Source organism: Oncorhynchus gorbuscha, linkage group LG25 (genome assembly GCF_021184085.1).
Source record: "Oncorhynchus gorbuscha isolate QuinsamMale2020 ecotype Even-year linkage group LG25, OgorEven_v1.0, whole genome shotgun sequence".
NCBI lineage: Eukaryota > Metazoa > Chordata > Actinopteri > Salmoniformes > Salmonidae > Oncorhynchus > Oncorhynchus gorbuscha.
Window position 1 is genome coordinate 24,646,498 of NC_060197.1, and position 25,277 is coordinate 24,671,774.

The 25,277-nt window shown below is 43.7% G+C and overlaps 1 protein-coding gene across 2 annotated transcripts in view; it reads left to right on the forward strand.

The window, feature by feature from the left end:
- LOC124014517 (calsequestrin-1-like) overlaps nt 1–25,277 on the forward strand; it is a 29,765-nt gene that overhangs the window by 1,833 nt on the left and 2,655 nt on the right. The window contains exons 2-8 of one of the 2 annotated variants that reach the window (XM_046329615.1): nt 20,043–20,075; nt 21,852–21,945; nt 23,214–23,314; nt 23,682–23,793; nt 24,095–24,168; nt 24,480–24,610; nt 24,877–24,922. In XM_046329615.1, coding sequence (XP_046185571.1) covers nt 20,043–20,075; nt 21,852–21,945; nt 23,214–23,314; nt 23,682–23,793; nt 24,095–24,168; nt 24,480–24,610; nt 24,877–24,922 — 591 coding nt within the window. The remainder of the gene's footprint in view (nt 1–20,042; nt 20,076–21,851; nt 21,946–23,213; nt 23,315–23,681; nt 23,794–24,094; nt 24,169–24,479; nt 24,611–24,876; nt 24,923–25,277) is intronic. The other variant, XM_046329616.1, reaches the window with a different exon arrangement.

Consider the following 25,277-nt stretch of genomic DNA (forward strand, 5'->3'; position numbering starts at 1 on the left):
CTCTCCCTGCACCATAATACACAACACTAGGCCGCAGGTGAACATCTTAACCTTTTACTGCAGTGGGCTAAATCAGGGTCACACAGAGTGTTTCTTGGTAGTCTTAAACAAATCTACTTTGAGACAAAAGTACACGGCTCACACATATGGTTATGAGCTTAAAAAAAAGATACCTGTACCATGTCAAATATAGAGTTGAATTGTGTTACATTTTTAGTTTGCATCTCAATATTACACTTTATAAATCACAGAAGACTGAAATATAACAAAACCGTTTGACATAGAAACAACGGATTTTCAGCGTTTAAAAATATATATGTTTATTAATTATGAAATTATGAAAAATATGAATAACATTCCAACCATGAGGCCACTAGGTCATTTGACTGCAGGAACTGGCTACAACATTGTTTATGTACCTACCACACTTTGAATACGATAGATTGACGACAAGCGCGTGTGTGCCCATGTTCAGCCATGTAGCTGAGTTGAGTAGTGTGTGTGTGTGTGTGTGTGTGTGTGTGTGTGTGTGTGTGTGTGTGTGTGTGTGTGTGTGTGTGTGTGTGTGTGTGTGTGTGTGTGTGTGTGTGTGTGTGTGTGTGGGTGTGTGTGTGCGTGCGTGCGTGCGTGCGTGTGTGTGTGTGTGTGTGTGTGTGCGCGTGTGTTTGCACGTGTGTGTGTGTGAGTAGCTAGACTGCTGAGTTGCTGAGTAGCTTGACCCCTCACTGTCTTACTGCTGACTCCTGGTCAATGTGGAGCGTTAGTTAGCCAATCAGAAACAAGCTTTCAGGGGTCTAAAATACATACTGAAAATAGCATTTCCACCAAACAGGATATATAAATTATTAAATGATGCACCCTGACAAAATCAGATTGGATTTTTAAGAGTACAAAACTCAATATCCCCCAGTATATAAAAATATGTGAATGGTTTTATTGCAGGAAAGACCCCAATATCTCAAGATACTGATCAGAGGACTGGTCCAGCACGACGGTTTGTGTTGTGCGACTTGCCCTGATGCATTTCACAGATGGAAAATATCGTACGATTTCTGCAACGCTATGTAATGTTCAGCAACGCTATTGGACAGATGAGTAGGACAAGGTGTGTAATCTAATGTCCTCTATCCGTAGTAATGAGGGCCCTGAGCTGCCATCTCCTCATGGATGTGTCAAACCATAGACAGTGTGGATGACAACGATTCAGCCACATACAAATGACAGCCGTCTCACAATTTCTAGATGTATCTTGCTTCTTTAGACTGAGCGTTGTTGAGGTTGTGGTGGTGTCTGCATTCAAAAGCAGCGCTTATGGGAACAATCTAGAGGTTTTGGGTGACATACAGTAATTGTTGTTACGAGGGAGAGAGATAGTAAGTTCAAATCCAGATGCACCAGAAGCACTGACGGTTAAAGAGATTAAACGGGATCGTAAACGCGTAGAAATTCATAACGTATTATACAAATTGGTATTTGTAACATATCAAACGAATTGCAGAATTAAAAAATGAGTTACTGATTTAAAAAACAATAATAATAATTAAAAGCTTGTGAGTGCTACTTTCAAAACTACTGGCTGAAATTATACAAAAACTCTGCTGCGTCACTTTAAGACAGATAGCCTGAGCAAGATCACAAAAAAAAAAAATCTGGTTAACATCTTCTTGCCTGTGACTTCCCTAGTCCACCTAGCATGGCGAGAAAGTAATCCTCCTCGGCATCTTCTTCTCTGAGAGGTCAAAGGTCAGAATGTTAGCCTGTGTCTCCCCGGCCAGGCACACCTGAAATGTCACCCCTCTAAGAGTCAGATTACTGGAGTCAGATTATCTCTCTCTCGGTCAAAGACAAGATAATGAAGATGATATATCTATATGCGGTTGGGCGTTGATTTTGGAGATCCATTTTGGGGTTTGCTTGAGGCTTGGGGCGGCAGGTAGCCTAGTGGTCAGAGTGTTGGACTAGTATCCAAAAGGTTGCAAGATTGAATCCCTGAGCTGACAAGGTACAAATCTGTTGTTCTGCCCCTGAATAAGGCAGTTAACCCACTGTTCCTAGGCCATAATTGAAAATAAGAATTGTTCTGAACTGACTTGACTAGTTAAATAAAGGTAAAATAAAAAATTGTATGAGGTGACTTGGGTGTGAGAGAGTATTCGTGCTTGTGTTTCTTCACTCTCTCTTACTATATGTGGTATTGCCCTGATATTGGACCTGTGTTAAGGAGTGCATGAGGCTACTTGAGGATGATTTGGGTGTGGGAGAGTATCAGTGTTCCTGCGGGTGCAGTTTGTGTTTATGAGGTGTAATAATAACAAGTCTGATTGAATGATTTGTGTATTTGCAAGGAGGAGATGAGAGATGCAGAGAGAGAGACAGACAGAGAAATAGAGAGAGTTCTTTGTTCTCAAGGAAAGTCCCATGTCATGTAGCCTACTGTAGTTTGGTCCAGATCACAGCTGTTTGGTCACTATGGAGATTTGTATTAATTTGAGTCAGTCAGTGACTCATGCTAGCTAAGCTAGCATCGCTGCATTAGGCCTAATAACAGTGACTCATGCTAGCTGCCATTGCTGTACTGTACTAGGCTCAATCAACAGACCCCCAACTAACAACAAATGTTCTTACAACTTTAAGGAACGTTCCCTTAAGAGTCGCATTAGATTATTACCTGACGTTTTCATTGGAATGTTCCAGTGATGTGCAAGGACTGTTTCCAAGAGACCATTTTCTCGAAGTTACCCGGAACCCAGAACATGGTTACCATGTTCTCAGAATATTTAATATTCATGTTCTGGACACTTCTCATGGGAATGTTCCTGTGTCCAGTTTTCTGAGGATATTCCATCAATGTCACACCAAAAACACGCAAAACGTGGTTACCATGGTCTTAGAATATAAGATATTAAGATATTAATATTCTAGACAAGTTTCATGGGAATATTGCAAGAACATTCCTGTGTCCAACGTCGTTTAAAACATAGGACATTCTGTTGTGGTCCCCCTGAGGTTTTTGACGTGTTCCCAGCTTCTTTCAGGTACGTCCCTAAATAATTTTTTTAAGATGTCGCCTGATGGTCCCTTAGAAACGTTTTAAAAAATGATCCTGTCTCTTTACAGACCACCCCTTGTTACTGTTGTCGAGCCTATCAAGGTCCTGATTGGTGAACCACTGATCCATTCACAGATGTTTGTTGGCAAGGATAGGGACACCCAAACAGTGCTTTCAAACATGCAGCGTTTTCGACGTACATATTTGACATATAGTACCTTCAGAAAGCATTCACACCCCTTGGCCTTTTCCACATTGTGTTGTGTTACTGTTTTGAGCCAATAAGTATTCAACCGCTATGTGATGGAAAGCCTAAATAAATTCAGGAGTAAATATTTGCTTAACAAGTCACATAACAAGTTGCATGAACTCACTCTGTGTGCAATAATAGTGCTTAACATGATTTCTGAATGACTACCTCATCACTATACCCCACACATACTGTACAATTATATGTAAGGTCCCTCAATCAAGCAGTGAATTTATTGGTAGATGGGTAAAAGAAAGCAGACATTGAATTTCCCTTTGAGCATGGTGAAGTTATTAATTACACTTTAGATGGTAATAAATAATTGCAGCAGACAGTTAAGCTTTTATGGCTCACTGGCTCTGAACAGGGGAATAGTGAAAAATAGATGCATCTATCAGTAGTGCAAGTCCAAATTGTTCACAGATCAAACGTGGGGTGTAGTTTTGTACTCTTCTTTGGGATAGGTATGGAGCTAGCCTGACATGAAATGTGATATGGGGCAGCGGGCTTAAATCATATTTGGACCAACAGGTCAAATACTATGTTAATTGTATAGATAATCATCCAATAAAACCAATGGTTCAACCCTCATGTCTCTATTGCAATCTGTTCACATGTTATTGGTTTTCTACCCTTGTTGGATGGCCCAGAATTAGGGTGACTAAATCAATGGGGGCCAGAGAAAAACAGGGGTACAAAAATCATAAAGCATTGTGTTGTCGAGGCTGGACGCTATGACGGAGAGTAATGGCTACCTGGCAGCCTCACTTTCCCGTTGAACTCATCGTCTTTCTTTTCGCATGTACAGGACATATGAAAACAATATAGAGGTAGGATAGATATTGATTTTGAGTCATGACATATTTTAGTATAAGCTTTTCATAATAATACAAGATTCCTGTTTTGTTTTTTTAGATTTCTCTCAAAAACAAACGTATCTCTGTGAAATGTCACTGGAGCACTGAGTGAGCGTACTGCAAGCTTTATTCATTTTTTTCAAAGCCTTTCGCATTTATTTCAGTTCAAAAACCGTTACACGCTGTTGTCCCTCAACGGCTGAGATTGATTGGCCACCCCTGAAGCGACCTGTGGATAATACTACATTAGCCAGTTCCTCTACACTTTTCTTGCGTGACTAGCTGCATCTTCGACAGTACCATGTGGAATAGACATTCTCTGTAGTATTGAGCTGAATGTTCAGACCATCGTCATGGCAACCGTGTCACTCTTCTGGCACCATGCTGTTGATGCGAAATAACATCATCACTGCTCATTAGGCAGCAACACCAACAACAATACTTGTATTACTGCCAGTTCTCATGAGAGTAGTGATGTAATGCAAGCCCAAAGCTACTAACTAACAAATTAAAAAGGTTTTGAAGTGGTTGAGTACAACATTTGGGGATGATTACAATATTACAAAGGATAAAGTATCCTATGGTTAAGTTTGGATAGTGTGAAGGTCAAACTGTGCGTCTTGGGCTTCATAGTTTGCGATTTATTTATTCTATTCAATCCATTACTCTTAATTGTGCTCATTTAATTTTAACACAGTTTCAATGGTCCTGCCCTTCCTTATAGCCCTCTACGTCCTGACTGTATGCTCCATACTTTTGAGTAAGATGGCGCCGACAGATACGGCAGCTCTGCTTCTAGCGCCTAAGCAACTTTGCAGTATTTTGTTTTTGTGTGTGTTATTTCTTACATTATTAGCCCAGAATTTGTTTTGTGTTATTACATACAGCCAGATTTTTTGCGGGGGGATATCAGAGTCGCGGTAACCCAGGAATACGACTTTCCCGAATTGGATCCTTTGTTCGTACCCCCCAGGGCAATTTAACTTATTCCAGAGGCTGCACCAAAATACCGCCGGCGGAGAAGAGGTTTTCGGAGTGGACTTCTAGTCCAACTCAGGAGGCGTGCACACCATCCACCGCTTCTGAGTTTGTTACTCGCTAATATTCAGTCTCTGGATGATGAAGTAGATGAGCTCAGCGCGAGGATCTCCTTCCAGAGAGACATCAGGGATTGTAACATACTCTGTTTCACAGAAACTCAAGTCCTTTTGTTCACCCCTGACCTAGAATACCTCACAATCAAATGCAGACCATATTACCGCCCAAGACAATTCTCTTTGGTTATAGTCACAGCCGTGTATATTCCCCCTCAAGCCGATACCACGACAGCCCTCAAAGAACTACACTGGACTTTATGCAAACTGGAAGCCACATATCCTGAGGCTGCATTTATTGTAGATGGGGATTTTGAGGAAAACACTACCGAAGTTCTACCAAAACATTGACTGTAGTACTTGTGCTGGTAAAACATTAGACCACTGCGACTCAACTTTTCTAAATGCCTACAGGACCCTCCCCCGCCCTCCCTTCGGCAAATCTGATCACGACTCCATTTTGCTCCTCCCTTCCAATAGGCAGAGAGTAAAGCAGGAATTACCCGTGCTAAGGTCTATTCAACGCTGGTCTGACCAAACGGAATCCATGCTTCAAGATTGTTTTGATCACGCTGACTGGGATAAGTTTTCCCTCCTTAAGGCAATCAAACAAGCAAAACGTCAGTACAGAGACAAAGTGGAGTCACAATTCAACGGCCCAGACACGAGACAATCATGGACTACAAAGGGAAAACCAGCCATGTCGCGGATACCGACGTCTTGCTTCCGGACAAGCTAAACACCTTCTTCGCCTGCTTTGAGGATAACACAGTGCCACCGATGTGGCCCGCTACCAAGGACTGTGGGCTCTCCTTCTCCGTGGCAGATGTGAGGAAGACATTAACCCTCACAAGGCTGCCGGCCCAGACGACATCCCTAACCGCGTCCTCAGAGCATGCGCAGACCAGCTGGCTGGAGTGTTTACGGACATATTCAATCTCTCCCTATCCCAGTCTGCTGTCCCCACTTGCTTCAATATGTCCACCATTGATCCTGTACCCAAGAAAGCAAAGGTAACTGAACTAAATAAATATAGCCCCGTAGCACTCACTTCTGTAATCATGCTTTGAGAGGCTCGTTAAGGATCATATCACCTCTACCTTACCTGACATTCCAGACCCACTTCAGTTTGCTTACCGCCCAAATAGAACCACAGACGATGCAATCGCCATCGCACTGCACACTACCCTATCCCATCTGGACAAGAAGAATACCTATTTAAGAATGCTGTTCATTGACTATAGCTCAGCATTCAACACAATAGTACCCTCCAAGCTCATCATTTAGTTCTTGCCCTGGGTCTGAACCCCAGCCTGTGCAACTGGGTCCTGGCCTTCCTGACGGGCCGCCCCCAGATGGTGAAGGTATGAAACAACACCTCCACTTCCCTGATCCTCAACACAAGGGTGCATGCTCAGCCCCCTTCTGTACTCCCTTTTCACCCATGACTGCGTGGCCATGCACGCATCCAACTCAATCATCAATTTGCAGATGACACAACAGTTGTAGGCCTGATTACCAACAATGACAAGACAGCCTACAGGGAGGAGGTGAGGGCCCTGGGAGAGTGGTACCAGGAAAATAACCTCTCACTCAACGTCAACAAAATACAGGAGATGATCGTAGACTTCAGGAAACAGCAGAGGGAGCGCACCCCTATCGACATAGACGGGACCACAGTGGAGAAGGTGGAAATCTTCAAATTCCTCGGCGTACACATCACTGACGATCTGAAATGGTCCATCCACACAGACTGTGTGGTGATTAAGGCGCAGGAGCGCCTATTCAATCTTAGGAGGCTGAAGTCATTTGGCTTGGCCCCTAAAACCCTCACAAACTTTTACAGATGCACAATTGAGAGCATCCTGTCGGGCTGTATCACCGCTTGGTACGGCAACTGCACCGCCAGCAGCCGCAGGTTTCTCCAGAGGGTGGTGCGGTCTGCCCAAATCATCACCTGGGGGCAAACTACCCGATGTCACAGGGAGGCCAAAAAGATTCTCAAGGACATCTACCACCCGAGCCCTGCCTGTTCACACCGCTATCATCCAGAAGGCGAAGTTAATACAGGTGCATCAAAGCTGAGACCGAGAGACTGAAAAACAGCTTCTATCTTAAAGGCCATCTGACAGTTAAATAGCCATCACTAGCCGGTATCCACCCTGTTACGCAACCCTTCACCTTAGAGGCTGCTGCCCTATATACATAGATTTGGAATCACTGGCCACTTTAAAAATTAACACTAGTTACTGTTAATGTTTAACTAATGTTCACATATGGCTTTACTCATCTCATATTTGTATACTGTATTATATTCATGTATTTTAGTCAATGCCACTCCGACATTGCTTGATCGAATATTTATATATTTCTTAATTCAATTATTTTACTTTTAGATGTGTGCATTGTTCGGAATCGGGCGCAAGGAGAGGAAGATAGTTTAAGTTATTGAGACACACCCCAAGTAAGGAGGGCACATTCATTCATCACAGCCACAGCGGCAATGGTGGGGCTATGATACCTCGGGGACACACACTCACACAGGTAATTACAGCACATTCGAAAAGTATTTAGACCCCTTGACATTTTCCACATTTTGTTACGTTACAGCCTTATTCTAAAATTGATACAAAATCATATAATTCTCATCAATCTACACACAATACCTCATAATGACAAGGCGAAAACAGGATTTTAGAAATTTTAGCAAATGTACAGTACCAGTCAAAAGTTTGGACACACCTACTCATTCAAGGGTTTTTCTTTATTTTGACTATTTTCTACATTGTGAATACTTCATAACTATGAAATAACACAGTCATGTAGTAACAAAAAAAGTGTTAAACAAATCAAAATATATTTAGTAGTAGCCACCCTTTGCCTTGATGACAGCTTTGCACACTCTTGTCATTCTCTCAACCAGCTTTACCTGGAATGCTTTTCAAACAGTCTTGAAGGAGTTTCCACATATGCTGAGTACTTGTTTGCTGCTTTTCCTTCAATCTGCAGTCCAACTCATCCCAAAGTACTTCAATTAGGTTGAGGTCGGGTGATTGGGGAGGCCAGGTCATCTGATGCAGCACTCCATAACACTCCTTCTTGGTCAAATAGCCCTTGCACAGCCTGGAGGTGTGTTGGGTCATTGTCTTGTTGAAAAACAAATGGTAGTCCCACTAAGCGCAAACCAGATTGGATGGCGTATTGCTGCAGGATGCTGTGGTAGCCATGCAGGTTAAGTGTGCCTTGAATTCCAAATAGATCACTGACAGTGTCACCAGTAAAACACCACCAGACCTCCTCCTCCATGCTTCACAGTGGGAACCACACATGCGGAGATCATCCGTTCACCTACTCTCCTTCTAACAAAGACACGGCGTTTAGAAGCAAAATTCTCAAATTTGGACTCATTTGGACTCAGACCAAAGTACAGATTTCCACCGGTCTAATTTCCATTGGTTGTGAGTCTTAGCCCAAGCATATCTCTTCTTATTTATGTCCTTTAGTAGTGGTTTCTTTGCAGCCATTCGACCATGAAGGCCTGATTCACGCAGTCTCCTCTGAACAGTAAATGCTGAGATATGTCTGTTACTTGAATTCTGAGAAGCTCTGCAATTTCTGAGCCTGGTAACTCTAATGTACTTGTCCTCTGCAGCTAAGGTAACTCTGGGTCTTCCTTTTCTGTGGTGGTCCTCATGAAAGCCAGTTTCATCAGAGCACTGAAAGTTTTTTGCAACTGCACTTGAAGAAACTTTCAAAGTTCTTAAAATGTTCCACATTGACTGACCTACATGTCTTAAAGTAATGATTGGCTGTCATTTCTCTTTGCTTATTTGAGCTGTCTTTGCCATAACATGGACTTGGTCTTTTACCTAATAGGACTATCTTCTGTATACCACACCTACCTTGTCACAATGCAACTCATTGGCTCAAATGCATTAAGAAGGGAAGAAATTCCACAAATTAACTTTTAACAAGGCGCACCTGCTAATTGAAATTCCAGGTGACTACCTCATGAAGCTCGTTGAGAGAATGCCAAGAGTGTGCAAAGCTGTCATCAAGGCAAAGCGTGACTACTTTGAAGAATCTAAAATCTAAAATATATTTCGATTTGTTAAACACTTTTTGGGTTACTACATGATTCCATATGTGTTATTTGATAGTTTTGATGTCTTCACTATTATTTTACAATGTTGAAAATACTAAACATAAAGAAAAACCCTTGAATGAGTAGGTGTGTCCAAACTTTTGACTGGTACTGTATTAAAAATGTAAAACAGAAATACCTTATTTACATAAGTATTCAGACCCTTTACTATGAGACTCAAAATTGATTTATGGTCAATTCAATTGATTGGATATGATTTGGAAAGGCACACACCTGTCTATATAAGGTCCCACAGTTGACAGTGCCTGGCAGAACAAACACCAAGCCATGAGGTTGAAGGAACTGTCGGTAGAGCGCGGAGACAGGATTGTGTCGAGGCACAGATTTGGGGAAGAGTACCAAAAAATGTCTGTAGTATTGAAAGTCCCCAAGAACACAGTGGCCTCCATCATTCTTAAATGAGAGAAGTTTGGAACCACCAAGACACTTCCTAGAGCTGGCCGCCTGGCCAAACCGAGCAATCGGGGAGAAGGGCCTTGGTCAGGGAGGTTACCAAGAACCAAATGTTCACTCTGACAGAGCTCCAGTGTTCTTCTGTGGAGATGGGAGAACCTTCCAGAAGGTCAACCATCTCTGCGGCACTCCACCGATCAGGCCTTTATGGTAGAGTGGCCAGACGGAAGCCACTCCTCAGTAAGTGTCACATGACAGCCCGCTTGGAGTTTGCCAAAAGGCACCTAAAGGACTCTCAGACCTTGAGAAACAAGATTCTCTGGTCTTATGACACCAAGTTTGAACTGTTTGGCCTGAATGTATAAAGCTTTACGTCACAAGGAATCCTGGCACCACCCTTATGTGAAGCATAGTGGTGGCAGCATCATGCTGTGGGGATGTTTTTTAGTGGCAGGGACTGGGAGACTAGTCAGGATCGAGGGAAAGATGAACGGAACAAAGTACAGAGGACCTCAGACTTGGGTGAAGGTTCACCTTCCATCAGGACAATGACCCTAAGCACACAGCCAAGACAACGCAGGAGTGGCTTTAGGACAAGTCTCTGAATGTCCTTGATTGGCCTAGCTAGAGCCCGGACTTGAACCCAATTTAGCATCTCTGGAGAGACTTGAAAATAGCTGTACAGCGACACTCCCCATCCAACCCGACAGAGGTTGAGAGGATCTGCAGAGAAGAGTGGGAGAAATGCCCCAAATACAGGTGTGCCAAGCTTGTAGCATCATTTCCAAGACGACTCGAGGCTGAAGGTCGCTGCCAAAGATTCTTCAACCAAGTACTGAGTAAAGGGTCTGGAAACTTATGTAAATGTGATATTTGCAAACATTGTGTGTAGATTGATGGGGGGGGGGGCAATTGAATCTATTTTAGAATAAAGCTGTAATGTAACAAAATGTGGAAAAATTCTAGATACTTTCCGAATGCACTGTATTTATTTGTGTGTGTGTATGTACTGTATATATATGTGTGGTTGTTTTTGTGACAACATGTGACCGGACAACAACAACTTTATCAATCTTTTTATTTAGTTTGATCATTTTAGAACTTCTAGAACTATAGTTCCTCCCTGTGTTTTTGTACGCGAGCAGGTGTAACGTGTACGCTGGGAGTCGTGAAGCAAGTACAGGGAGTGAAAATGTAATAATAAATAAAACATGGAAAGAAACATCTTCATAGTTTGGACATGTAGACCTCATTCCATGGAGGGCCGGGTGTCTGCAGGTTTTTGGTTTCTCCTTTCAATTAAGCCCTAGACAACAAGGTGTGGGGAGTTCCTTACTAATTAGCTAACTTAATTAATTAATCAAGTACAACGGAGGCGCGAAAAACCCGCAGAAACCCGGCCCTCCGTGGAATAAGTGATCTATAGGGTACCACAAGTAAAATGTGACCTAAATAGGTTACATAGCAGAGGAGGTTACACACTATCTAGAACCTAAAAGTGTCCTTCAAATGTAACGATGGGAGAACCCTTTGAATAACTCTTTTTTATATCCAGGTAGAACCCTTTTGGTTCCAGGTAGAAACCTTTTGGGTTCCATATAGAACCCTTTCCACAGAGGGTTCTATATGGAACCCAAAAGGGTTCTACCTGAAACCAAAAATGGATTACCCTATGGGGACAGCTGAAGAACCCTTTTAGGAACCCTTTTTTCTGCGAGTGTAGTCATAGAAAGATGTGTGTGTTCATGCAATGTCATCTTTCTTTATTGGGGTCCCCATTACCTGACAACATGATGACAGCATGTCTACCTGGAGTTACTATCAGTCATAGTCAGTCAGTCATAGTCATCATTACTGTGTTTACGTAATGCCAAGTGACCCTTGCACTATCCTCACACCAACCAATCAATAAAGACACGATGGATGCATCTCAAGTGGCACTCTATATAAAGGTGCTACTTAATCATTATACTTATGTAACCGATGTGAAATGGCTAGCGAGTTAGCGGTGCGTGCTAGTAACATTCAATCATTGACGTCATTTGCTCTGAGACCTTGAAGTAGTTGTTTCCCTAGCTCTGCAAGGCCAGTGGCTTTTGTGGAGTGATGGGTAACGATGCTTCGCGGGGGACTGTTGTCGATGTGTTCAGAGGGTCCCTGGTCCGAGGCCAGATTTGTTTGAGGAGAGGGGCGGAAGCAATACTGTTAAACTCACACCATCCAATGATCACACAGCACTGTGTAAACATGGTAAAACTGAGTAATCATGTCTTTCTATGTCTGATGGTAACCTATCCCATTTAAGCATGTTGGATGAAAGTGCCACTTTCCTGTCAAATGACAGAACACCTCATGGTGATAGAAACAAATACTTGTTTGCAAATGTTGACTTCAACAACATGTGTCCGAACTCTGATCCTGGCTTGATGAAATACCAGGATGGAAGAAAACAAACATACTCCTCCTACCTCTACACAGTTTCTACCCTCTATTGAGCTTCCCCTGCACTAAACCTCAGTCCTAGTGATTTGTACAATGTCTGGTCAATTCTAAAAAAGAAAGAGCAGGATACTGGTCTCAGGCCCTTATGAAGTCTTTCTCCTCATCCATCAGTCAGTTTTCCCACTGCACTACAGCACATCCCAGCACATTGGTGCGGCCTGCAAGCCGCACCAATGTTTTTGGAGGAAACACCTTTCAACTGACGACTGAGGTCAGCCTGCAGACGTCCAGCCCGCCACAAGGAGTCGCTAGAGCGCGATGAGCCAAGTGAAGCCCGCCCGGCCAAGCCCTCCCCTAACCTGGATGACGCTGGGCCAATTGTGCGCCGACCTGCGGGACTCACGGACATGGCCGGTTTTGACACAGTCCAGGTTTGAACCCTAGCCTGTCGTGATGCATCGAGCTCTGTGAAGCAGTGACTTAGACTGGTGCCCCACTCGGGAAGCCCCCCACCCCAATTTTGTAACCTAGCAGATAATCAGACTCCTATCCCCAGATTCTGGACACACATACACACAAATTCTGCAGCGTTGGCTGTAGCAGACAGCTATGGGGTTCTGTACTATACTTGTCAGCAAGTCTCCAAAGCCTTGCCATGAAAGTCCCCGATGAAGCCAGAGAACCGGTCGTCCGGCTGCTCTCTCTCTGTTTGTGTGGAGCTACATTTAACCTACCTACCATGCCATCTCCACTAACACATGGTGCAGTTGATGGTGGCGACTAGGTTGCTGAGTTTTAGTTGATTTCTACTGTCTTCTTCGTCATTCAGAGCCTACGATGTCTTTAATGTCTCAAAGGGAAGACATCTTCATTGTTGTGCTTCCATGAGGTGAATTTGACCTCAGTGCAGGTTCCTTGAGGTTGTGGTTCCCAGATTTAGTCACAAGTGACAGGCAACGTGACACACTGTTTCTCCATTGTGTTTGTACTGTAAGGACTAGACTCAAGAGGACACACACACACACATGCACAGACACACACACACACACCACGTTGCTGTTGTGTTATAATAGCCTGTGCTTCATGTTGTGCCTAATGATTAATAGATGACCCTCTGCTCTCTCCGTAGGCCTCCTGAATGTTGGAATGTATTTTCATATCTTATTCATAGGAGAGGTAATGTCAGGGAAAGAGGTGCAAACACGCACGCAAAGAGGGGCAGTATTTCTGATCCCTCAACTTAACTGTCATTTTATGCCATTTGCATTTTAGTTTGATACACTAGTCTTTCGAGTGTCTTTGTATTGCTAACAAGGTACATGTTTATTTATATTTTGCCCATCTCCGCATGCACACACACGCATGAAAAGGCAAACGAGGTAAAGAAGTGCCTGGTTAAAGTTTAAAACTCACATTTTTGAGTTTTGTCGAGCACACGGTTAGCATTTCCTGTTTTATCTCTCTCTCTGGAACTAGAGAGAGAGAGAGCCAAAGTAGGAAAGGCTGTAAGGGTTGACACTTGTTGGTGTCGTGGTTACTTTGGAGTATAAACATTATAAACACCTGTTCTTTCGTGTAACATGTGGTTACGTCTTGGGATTAATATGTCAACTATCTGGGGCACCAGTGGAGGCTGCTGAGGGGAGGACGGCTCATGATAATGGCTGGAACGAAGTGAATGGAATGACATCCAACACATGGAAACCCTGTCTGTTGATGTATCGGATACTATTCCGCCTACTCCACTCCAGTCATTACCACGAGCCCATCCTCCCCAATTAAGGTGCCACCAACCTCCTGTGTAGAGCACGTTTGGAGTGATACACAATAAACAGTACAGATTGGTAAATAAAGGAGCTGTAGTTCTAAGTAGTATTGTAGGTCCTGGAGTTTTGGCAGTTCAAGTCATGTGGTCTGGAAAAACTCATAGTCCCGGCTATAAGTAGTGAAGTTGAACCGAGTTCTGTGCATTATTTGACTTCTGACATCCAGGTAAAACAGCCAGAATGATGTACTCCAGGAGAAGGGACCGTTTCTGATGAGTCTTTGCCACAAAGTCTCACTGATCTCTCCGATTGATTTATCCTGCTTGGCTAAACAGCAGCTGATGCCTGCAGAGTGATGTGCGATGCGATGAGAACATTGGCTGGTTCCTTGTGTGACATATTTGCAATGGAGTTCAAACTGTATAGGGAGCATGAGTCACTCACAGTCGGTGACAGACAGACCTGCTTAACTCCTCCACACTCCTCAGCTATCTACCAGGAGATACTGTAGTATGTGCTGGTGTGAAGTCCGATATGACTTGGAATGGACATTCGATATCATGCAAAACTGGTGTGATAGGCTATTAAAGGTGCATTTGTAACTTTCAATTCGTTTGAATTCCACAGTGGACTGAGATAGGACTAATACAAAAATAGCCTAAATTAGGCCAAGACCGCTACAATCATCAAGACCCACTACCTACTACAAAGAACAGGGGCAACACTTTCGACCAGAACTAAAAGTTTCAGAAATCACATATTTCATACCCGGACAGCTTTTTTATTACATATGTGTAGGGCATTTGTTTATTTTAGGGCATTTATTTTAGCCACACCTAGAGTATGCGACTGAACCAATGTGTATACATCTGTTGTTTAACTCTTTAATGCCCACCCTGCTCAGTGTTGTTGTAACATGTCGGTGTAGGCTGTAGGGACGTCCTGGTGTGTTGAAGCTACATCGTCACACACAAACACAAACACAAACACACACACACACAAACACAGGCACACACACAAACACAGGCACACACACAAACACACACACACACACACACACACACACACACACACACACACACACACACACACACACACACACACACACACACACACACACACACACACACACGCACGCACGCACGCACGCACGCACGCACACACACACACACACACACTGGTGTTTTACAGTTACGTCCATTAATTATTGACACCTGAGCTGGAAGCGGATGCAATAGAACGGGGAAGGCTACAGGAAATGGGGAGAAGAGCACTCTGAGTGTCTTTGTGTCTCAGGGTACAAAGATTGAATTGTGAAAAGCCTTTGTGATATTTGGGGTGTGACGTTGAACTGAGGCTTAGAGAAGCTCTGACAATACAGCAGGTTGAGATGGAGTGAGAAAACAGACATGGTGACCAAATGGGAGATTCTACATCTTGGTAAAAACATTGGATGTTACTTATAGCTGTGCAGATGGTTCTGCGTTTGAATGATGAGGATGATTTGTAATTTGAATAAAGCTGCGAAACGTTGCAACAGTAGTCATAGAAACAAGGACGGATGCACATGCAGCCATTCCCACACACAAGCTACAACCTCCTTCCTCCCAACACACACACGCACGCACGCACGCACGCACGCACGCACGCACGCACGCACGCACGCACGCACGCACGCACGCACGCACACACACACACACACACACACACACACACACACACACACACACACACACACACACACACACACACACACACTCCTTTCTCACTCTATATACTGGCGCAGTCAATAAATAACAACAACATTGTAACAGCATCATCATACAGACTATCCCCGTTAGTGGCTCACAGGTGAAGCACACACAGATGTGTGGTGACTCATCGAACAACGTGCACTTACAACCACACTGGCAGCGTAAAGATACTATACAGCTCCCAAAACAGTTTTACTGCACTGCCACACAGCAAGGTTGAAGTGACCTGATAGAGCTACAGCTGTACTGTAACCATGAGTTATTTTAGCTTATGGACATGATATGAATGCATGATTTATAGGAAATTACGGATCTACGATACTAGCTGTGTTTTCCATGCACTTAGTCCGTCCCTCATTCAACCATAGAATATGAATGAGGTTGCCTCTAAACATTGATACAGAGGCTGACACTTCTTCAACCCGCTTAAGGATGATTGAAAGTTGGGTAATCTGATCCAAGATCTGTGATTAGGAGGAACTTCTTCACCTGTGGCTGGACAGTGAGAAGTCACACCTTCTCTTGGCACATACATCAGCAGAGCATGGTGGATAGAAAAACAGAGAGGTTGTGTGAGAGAGAGACAGAGAGAAATATTGAGAGAGAAAGAGAGAGGTCACAATAAGTTAGATATAAGCTGCAGTCAGAGAGAAACAGAAAGTGAGACGAATCTCTCTGTGAGGAGATGATTGATAGTCTGACAGACTAGAGTGAATGTTAGTCATGTATTAGCTATCCTTCTCCCTCCCTTCTCCTCCCTCCTGTCCCTCCCCCTCCCATATGTATCAAAGCTTAACATTTTCTCCGGTCTCCTTCCCCTCCCTCCCTCTTTCTCTCCCTTCTCCTCCCTCCATTTTCTCCGCCCCCCCCCCCTTCCCCCTTCACGTTTTCCCCGGTCTCTCTCTGTGCTCCCCAGAAAGCCTTATATAGCTGTAGGACTGTCTTGCCCAGCTCCTCACCGCAACGCCAGTTCAGTTCAGTCTCAGTCTCTCTTATAAATACCCCTGCTCAGACTAATATGGAAGTGCCTTGGCGGTATCGGATGGATAGCCTGTGATGGAGGAGCAGAAGTTGGAGGGGGCTGTGGGGGGGGGGGCTTTAGGGGGGCAGGTGCCTTAATTTTCTGCAAAAACACAGTCATCACACATTGTAGGCTAAGCAAGCTAGAAAAATAGATTAAAGAGGGCTGAAGAGTGTAGTGCGTAAAAATGGTCTGTTCTCGGTTGCAACACTCACTTCCCAACTGCCTCTGGACGCAACGTCAGCACAAGAACTGTTTGTCGGGAGCTTTATGAAATGGGTTTCCATGGCTGAGCAGCCGCACACAAGCCTAAGATCACCATGCGCAATGCCAAGCATCGGCTGGAATGGTGTAAAGGTCGCCGCCATTGGAGCAGTGGAAACACATTCTCTGGAGTGATGAATCACCATCTGGCAGTCCGACGGATGAATCTGGCTTTGGCGGATGCCAGGAGAACGCTAACTGCCCGAATGCATAGTGCCAACTATAAAGTTTGGTAGAGGAGGAATAGTGATCTGGGGCTGTTTTTCATGGTAGGGCTAGGCCCCTTAGTTCCAGTGAAGGGAAACCTCAACGCTACAGCATACAATGACCTTCTAGATGATTCTGTGCTTCCAACTTTGAGGCAACAGTTTGGGGAAGGCCCTTTCCTGTTTCAGCATGACAATGCCCTGTGCACAAAGCAAGGTCCATACAGAAATGGTTTGACGAGATTTGGGATAAATTGGAACGCCAACTGCGAGCCAGCCTAATCGCCCAATGTGGGTTCCCAACCTCACTAATGGTCTTGTGGCTGAATGGAAGCAAGTCCCCACACCAATGTTCAAACATAGTGGAAAGTCAGAAGAGTGGAGGCTGTTACAACAGCAAAGGGGGGACCAACTCAATATTAATGCCCATGATTTTGAAATTAGATTTGCGACGAGCAGGTGTCCACATGCTTTTGGTCATGTAGTGTGTCTTGAACCACTACTGGAGTGGGCTATATCAGCTAATCATCGCTAATGTGGGCCAGATAAATCAGCTAGTTAGCACAGCTATGCTGTCAATACAAGCTAGTCTTCACTTGATTTAAATTTGTCCTGCTAATTGACAAGCAGTAGAACTGCAGTTGCCCCTTTCTCTCACTGTGACTCCACACATGCTAGCAACTACAAAGTAACTTACTACTGGCGGTATTTATTTCAAACTCACTGCTGTGAGCGGGTGGGTAGCTCATGCATGCTACCAGGACGCAATGCACTGGCGCGTTCGCGGTGGCAGAAGGGCGGGGGATGAGACTTTTTTCAAGATTCATGAGTTTATAAGAACTGATCTACTTTAAACCTCTACAGGATCGGTGGGTCCCCGGCGGGACGGTTGAGCCAACGTAGGCTAATGTGATTAGCATGAGGTTGTAAGTAACAAGAACATTTCCCGGACATAGACATATCTGATATTGGCAGAAAGCTTAAATTCTTGTTAATCTAACTGCATTGACCAATTTACAGAAGCTATTATAGTGAAATAATACCATGCTATTGTTCAAGGAGAGTGCACAAAATGTATTAATAAACCAATTAGGCACATTTGGGCAGTCTTTAGACAACATTTTCAATTGTTCATTGGATCAGTCTAAAACATTGCACATACACTGCTGCCATCTAGTGGCCAAAATCTAAATCGTGCCTGGGCTGGAATAATACATTATGGCCTCTCTCTTGCATTTCAAAGATGATGGTACAAAAAATAAATACAAAATAATTTATGTTTTTTTCTTTGTATTATCTTTTACTAGATCTAATGTGACATATTCTCCTACATTAATTAAACATTTCCACAAACTTCAAAGTGTTTCCTTTCAAATGGTATCAAGAATATGCATATCTTTGCTTCAGGTCCTGAGCTACAGGCAGTTAGATTTGGGTATGTCATTTTAGGTGATATAAAAAAATGGGCCGATCCTTAAGAGGCAAGCAATTTGTCGCATTTAAAGTTACAAGGGATAAGAGACTAAACATTTTATACAAAGTAATTCCTTTTTTTTTAAACGCCACCAATCAAAAGTGCACTTTGTCCTTAGTAGGGCAAATACTGTGAATATGGGCCCTGAACTATAATCTTTCAGTCTGATGTTGAAAGAGCAGTTGCCCTCATTCTGAATCTCAGTTGTCTGTTGAAGTTGGATTATTCTGTACTCTGCATCTTGACCTGTCAGCATATCTGTGTAATATTGACAGTCCTGTATGGTGGAAGTATTCTGCAATCTATATACTGCCCTGTTATGTCATGACCAAATGTCCTAATATACACCGAGTCTACAAAACATTAGGAACACTTGCCCTTTCCATGACATAGATTGACTAGTTGAATCCAACTAGCTATTATCCCTTATTGATGCCACTTGTTAAGTTCACTTCAATCAGTGTAGATGAAGGGGGAGGTGCAGGTTAAATAATGATTTTTAAGCCTTGAGAGAATTGAGACATGGATTGTGCTTGTGTGCCATTCAGAGGGTGAATGAGCAAGAGTTAAATGCCATTGAACGAGGTATGGTAGTATATGCCTGGCCCTGCGGTTTGAGTGTGTCAAGAACTGCAACGCTGCTGGTTTTTTTTATGCTCAACAGTTTCCAGGTGTGTATCAAGAATGGTCTCATCACCCAAAGGACATCCAGCCAACTTGACCCAATTGTTGGAAGCAATGAAGTCATCATGGGACAGCGTCCCTGTGGATCGCTTTCGACACCTTGTAGAATCAATGCCTTGACGAAGTGAGGCTATTCTGACGGCAAAAAGGGGGTGCAACTGCCATACTAACTTGCAAAAATGAATGACGACGTAATTAAATTGACAAGCATAGTAGTGGATTAGTATGCAGATTAGATCACACTATTAAAAGTACTATTGTGACGAGGCACAATATGTTAGTCTGGATATTGGGACACGTGCACTCGGTGTTACGCTTAGTTTATTAAGGTATTTTCTTTTTACAGTCCTGTTGAATGAGGGTCTTGATATAGTCTTGTAATAGTCTCTGAAGGTGAATGACTATGGCCAGGATTCAGTCCAAAACCCATTGTCGACAATGCACCTTCTAAAGGCAACTTCCAGACGTTCTTGGAGATCGCATTCACGTTAGCTCTGCGGAAGTTGGCTCAAGGGTAAATTACCTTTAAAGTCAAGTGCAGTGTGCTTGTCAAGGATGCACCTTTGATTGAATCGCAGCCTATATGTGAATGTCCTGTGCTAAAGCAAGACTTCTCTCTACAGTTACTCACCAGTCCAGCCGCCCTGACGTACCAGGTATGTTCAGGCCCTCAAAACACCCCTCTAGAAAGCTGCTGCCCTACAGCAACCCCTCAGCAGCTTTCTTTCAATGCTCTGTGACTGAGTGTGTCCCAAATGGCACCCTATTCTCTAATTATTGCTCTACATTTTACCAGAGCCGTAGGGCCCAGGTCAAAAGTAGTGCGCGATATAGGGAATAGGTTGCCATTTGGGAGGCAGACTAAGATTGTGCACAAATGGACTGCAGTAATGAATGTAATGTTGCAAATAAAGATGTCCTATACTCACCACAGCTGAGAAAGAAATAAGCAAAACAAATGAAATAGGTTATAGCTGGTCTAACCCCTTCATCCCTTCATTCATTTGTTCTTTCATTTGTTTGTTCGTCCATCCATCCATCCATCCACCTACCCACCCACCCACCCACCCACCCACCCACCCACCCACCCACCCACCCACCCACCCACCCACCCACCCAACCCTTTAACAAATGTTTGCAAAACAGAGATGCTGGCCTCAAGGTATTGCTTGACAAGAGAGCAGAACTTGTACCATTGGCTTTACTGTTAACCAAAGCCACATGATAGCAGCCATCTAGGTTTAGCGGCCGTCTTGCTGCCAAATTCAGGGTTGCAGTGGGAGGCTGGTTTGGCTGAGGTGGAGTAGAGGCTTGTGCCGAACCATGACATGGCTGGAAATGGTGTAAATATTGCCCAGCTGACCGTTTCCCTGAGTTGGTGTTATCTGAGCTGGACATATTAACAAAACGTTTTTTTAATGGATATTGGCTGCTTTTAAATTATACATATTCTGCAATTAAAGAGTACAATGTTTTTTTCTGCTGATGAAATGTGTTTCACATATTGCCATAGATTGGTGGCGTCTAGTGGATAAGAAGAGAACAAAATGTGTGCGTCTCTGTGGGTGTGTGTGCGTGCGTGCATGCGTGTGTGTGCAAGTGTGTGTTAGTGTTAGTAAGTTTGCGTATGTAGGCAATAACCCCACAGTATGTGAGTTTACTTTCCCATAGCCTGAGCCTTCTCCTTTCCACTGCCCACTGCACCTGTCGTGACCACGTCTTTACCCGTCGACACACTCACACTATCTCCCATACCACTGCCCCCCCCCCCTTTTCATTCCTCTGTCCTCTCGTTGGCCGGGCTAGCTGTCCGTCAATGGGTCCAGTTTCACACAGATTTAGAAAGTGCAAGGCAGCGCTCTAAAGCTGTTGCTTTTAAGGCCTTGAAAGTAGGAAGAAATACCATGGGATGGGGGGTGGGAGTGGGGGGTCCTTACACAGAGTATGTGGGAAATATATTTTTCATCCAGGCAAGCGGAGTGCAGTGCGGTCATATGTGTCTAGGGCTGGACGGGAGTGCTGAGCAACCCATTCTTAAGTGAGGGACGGCACAGCTTTAAACATAGACTACAGGTATACGTTTAGCCAATAGGAACCTCTTTCAAGCTGAACAGGCGGGTTGGGGGGGGGGAATTGTGGTGGCTCACACACAAAACTACTCATTTCTAAATCAACCCCATGCCCCTATAGGCACTTGTGTAGATCTGAAATGATATTATAGGCATAAGCAATATGGCAAAGATTCCACTTAGCCTATCAGAGGGCAAGGTTGAGCTACTAAGATATTGCTAATAACTATCTATTCAGGATTGTTCAGTGTGCAAACAGGGCTAGAGATCTATTTGAAATGGAGCGGAAAACAGACGTTAGGAGGCGGGCTCTGATACTGCTCAGACTCTTACACTCTCTTTCTTTCTCCCTCTTCTCTGCAGCTTGCAGCCCAGGTTCTGGATGATCTCGACGACGAAGACATCGGATTCGGCCTTGTGGATGAGAAGAAGGACATCTCTGTCGCCAAGAAGCTGGGTAAGACCGCACTCATCTCTTGACCCCGTTTCCTCATTAAAACGCCAACTCTTCGGTCTGACTTCGCATTGGAATCCTCTTCTGCCCTCTTCTGCCTGAGGAGTGGTATCACTGCTGTTGGAATAGAGTGAAGTAAAGACAGGCATGGCATTTACAGCATCTTGGGGCCCAAAATACAGGCAATGTTTTAACGTATATTTGCAGCTTAAACTTTAATACGGAACATATTATATGAGTTTTTCCTGACAAGGAATGTTCTTGGCCCTAGTTGAGGGCCATAGCTATAGTCATGAAAAATGGTGTTCATGATACGTGGTTAGGAAATACTCAGGGCCCTAGAAACCAGACACATACAGTAAACACCTCGGTATCACCCACAGGACATCATTCAGCCACCAGAGAGCTGTAGTGGTCTAAAAACCATCCCGAGCAGAGATCTAAGGCTCGAGCAGAGATCATCCCTAGCAGAGATCATCCCTAGCAGAGATCATCCCTAGCAGAGATCATCCCTAGCAGAGATCATCCCTAGCAGAGATCATCCCTAGCAGAGCTCTAACTGGCTGCTTCTCTACACAACCTATGTCTCTTTGTCATATACATCTTATCCTTTTCTCATACTGCCACGCCCCTGGGCGAATATAAAAGTCAAAGAGGGTCATTCACCGCTCTGCAAAGAAACAATAAAAACATTCTACTTCAAGAGGGAGGCATTCACATGATAGTTATACTGTGTATAAAAAAATAATACATTGTTTCAAAAGCGAGGTCAAGTCATGCAACTGTAAATGGTAAAGCCTACTGGGGTAGAACTTGGTTCAGGCAATAAACAACATTGTCTGGATGGAATTCATTCAATCACAGATAACGTCGTTAACCACATTGCAGGTTTACTCTGAATTTTTTTCACTCTATTTTAGTAAGGCCAAGTGTGGTTTCAAGCCCATATTCAAAATCCAATGAACAAATCCTCTGCAAGAAGAATGGCTTGCAGTTACCAACTAACTTGCCCCATCGCTTCCCCAGCCCCAATTTCTGACCTCCTAGCTAGAAATCCTTACCTGTCCCCCCCTAAACTTCAGCCCCTAACCAGAGTTCCTAACCTGTCCGCTAAACCCTAGCCCCTAAGTAGAGTTTCCTAACCTGTCCACTAACACCTAGCCCCTACCCGGGATTTTGTAAACTGCCCCATTCCTCCCGGAGCCCCCATCAGTTTCTTAGTCCCTAGCCCCTAAAGAAAATCCCTAACCTGTCCTTCTCTTATATCCCAGGTCTGGATGAGGTAGAGAGCATCTATATCTTTGTCGATAATGAGATAATTGAGTACGATGGCGAGCTGGCCGCTGACACCCTGGTGGAGTTTCTCTATGATGTGAGTAACTATAACAACATTATATAGTTATTTGGTTGTCGTCACTTTACTTTATCTTGGTTGCAGTCACTGTGTTGTAACTTTACTATAGTGCTCTTACTCTGTGTAAACCCCAAATTGTAATTACAATGCTGAACATGCGGCATTATTACAATCTATTTACTAATGTAATTTCATAATACTATCAACACTTAGAAATATTGTTTGAAAAAGAGTTTAATTTGTCAAAGAAGGCAAAAAAAATGATTGCCTAATGCTATATACATTGTCAATGTCAAATCTCTTCTAATCCGCTCCTCACGTAAATCTTCTCTCCCTCTTCCTTCACCTCTCTTCTCTCTCTCCCCATGTCGCTTCCACTCTGCAGGTGATTGAGGACCCTGTGGAGATCATTGATAATGAGCGTGAGCTCAAGGGCTTCCACAACATCGATGAGGACATCAAGCTGGTCGGCTACTTCAAGAGTGAGAAATCCCCCCGTAAGTACAGCCAATCAACTCTGCAGGAAAGACCCGAGAAATCATGACTAAAAGTTGCTTGGATATGAAAAGCTAGCCTGGTAACAGAACTGTTTGTGCTGTCCTGCTAACTCCTGTGGTCATTGTCACACAATTGGCACAAACAGATCTGGGATCAGTCTAATGGGATTCTAGGCACAACATCTACAGTGTATTTGTGAACCACATACAGGTACTCGATGCTGTATTCGGACAATTTCCTCTTATCAAGGTTGTCAAGGGGATTCTCACATTAGGTTCATGTTGTTTTTCTCTTTTACAGACTTCATTGAGTATGACGATGCTGCCGAGGAGTTCCACCCCTTCATCAAGTTCTTCGCCACCTTTGACGCCAAGGTACGGAACCACAGAGGGCTGAATTAGATTCTTATATATTCTAAACTCCATTCTGGAAAATTGTCATTGATCCCGTTGCAAACGGACCCTTCTTATGCTGTATCATTTTTTGTTTTTTTCAAATTGAAGACATATAAGTTAACAAAATGCCTTCACATTTTAAGTTAAGTCAACTCAATAAATTAAGTGGAGTTACATTACAATTGAAGTTACATCACAAGAAACAACTTTCGTCCGTGAGGTAACTCAACTTTAAAAAATTCAAACGCAAATTATTTACAGCCTAATTGATGGTCTTTGTCCCCATCCAGATTGCCAAGAAGCTAAAGATGAAACTGAACGAGGTTGACTTCTATGAACCCTTCATGGAGGAGCCAGTGACCATCCCAGGACAGCCCTACTCTGAGGCTGAGCTTGTAGACTACATCGAGGAGCACGACAGGTGAGTTTGGCCCTACAGTACAGCTGACAATGCAAAGCTGGAAGTCCCATGGTAGGTTATGAGGTGATTTACTTCACACATATAGACAAAATGCGGCTCAAACTACATTACTTGTTTCCTGGCCACTGTGCTCTTGCTTCTGCCTTTGCTTGCTTGCTCTTTAGGGTCTAGGCCCGGGTTACGGTAAAAGTACTTTGTGAAAACTGATGTAAAAAAGGGCTTTATAAATTAATGTGATTGATTGACTGATGTCATTCTCCTTCCAGGCCCACTCTGAGGAAGCTTGAGCCCCACAGCATGTACGAGACCTGGGTAAGATTTCTTCACTCACTATTGAACTGGAACTATACAGTGAGCCTACTTTTCATGGAGATGTACAGTAGGCCAGAGTCTCATCCCTTTCTTTCTTTCTTTCTTTTTTTCTTTCTTTCTTTCTTTCTTTCTTTCTTTCTTTCTTTCTTTCTTTCTTTCTTTCTTTCTGTCTCTGTCTGTCTGTCTGTCTGTCTGTCTGTCTGTCTGTCTGTCTGTCTGTCTGTCTGTCTGTCTGTCTGTCTGTCTGTCTGTCTGTCTGTCTGTCTGTCTGTCTGTCTGTCTGTCTGTCTGTCTGTCTGTCTGTCTGTCTGTCTGTCTGTCTGTCTGTCTGTCTGTCTGTCTTTCTTTCTTTCTT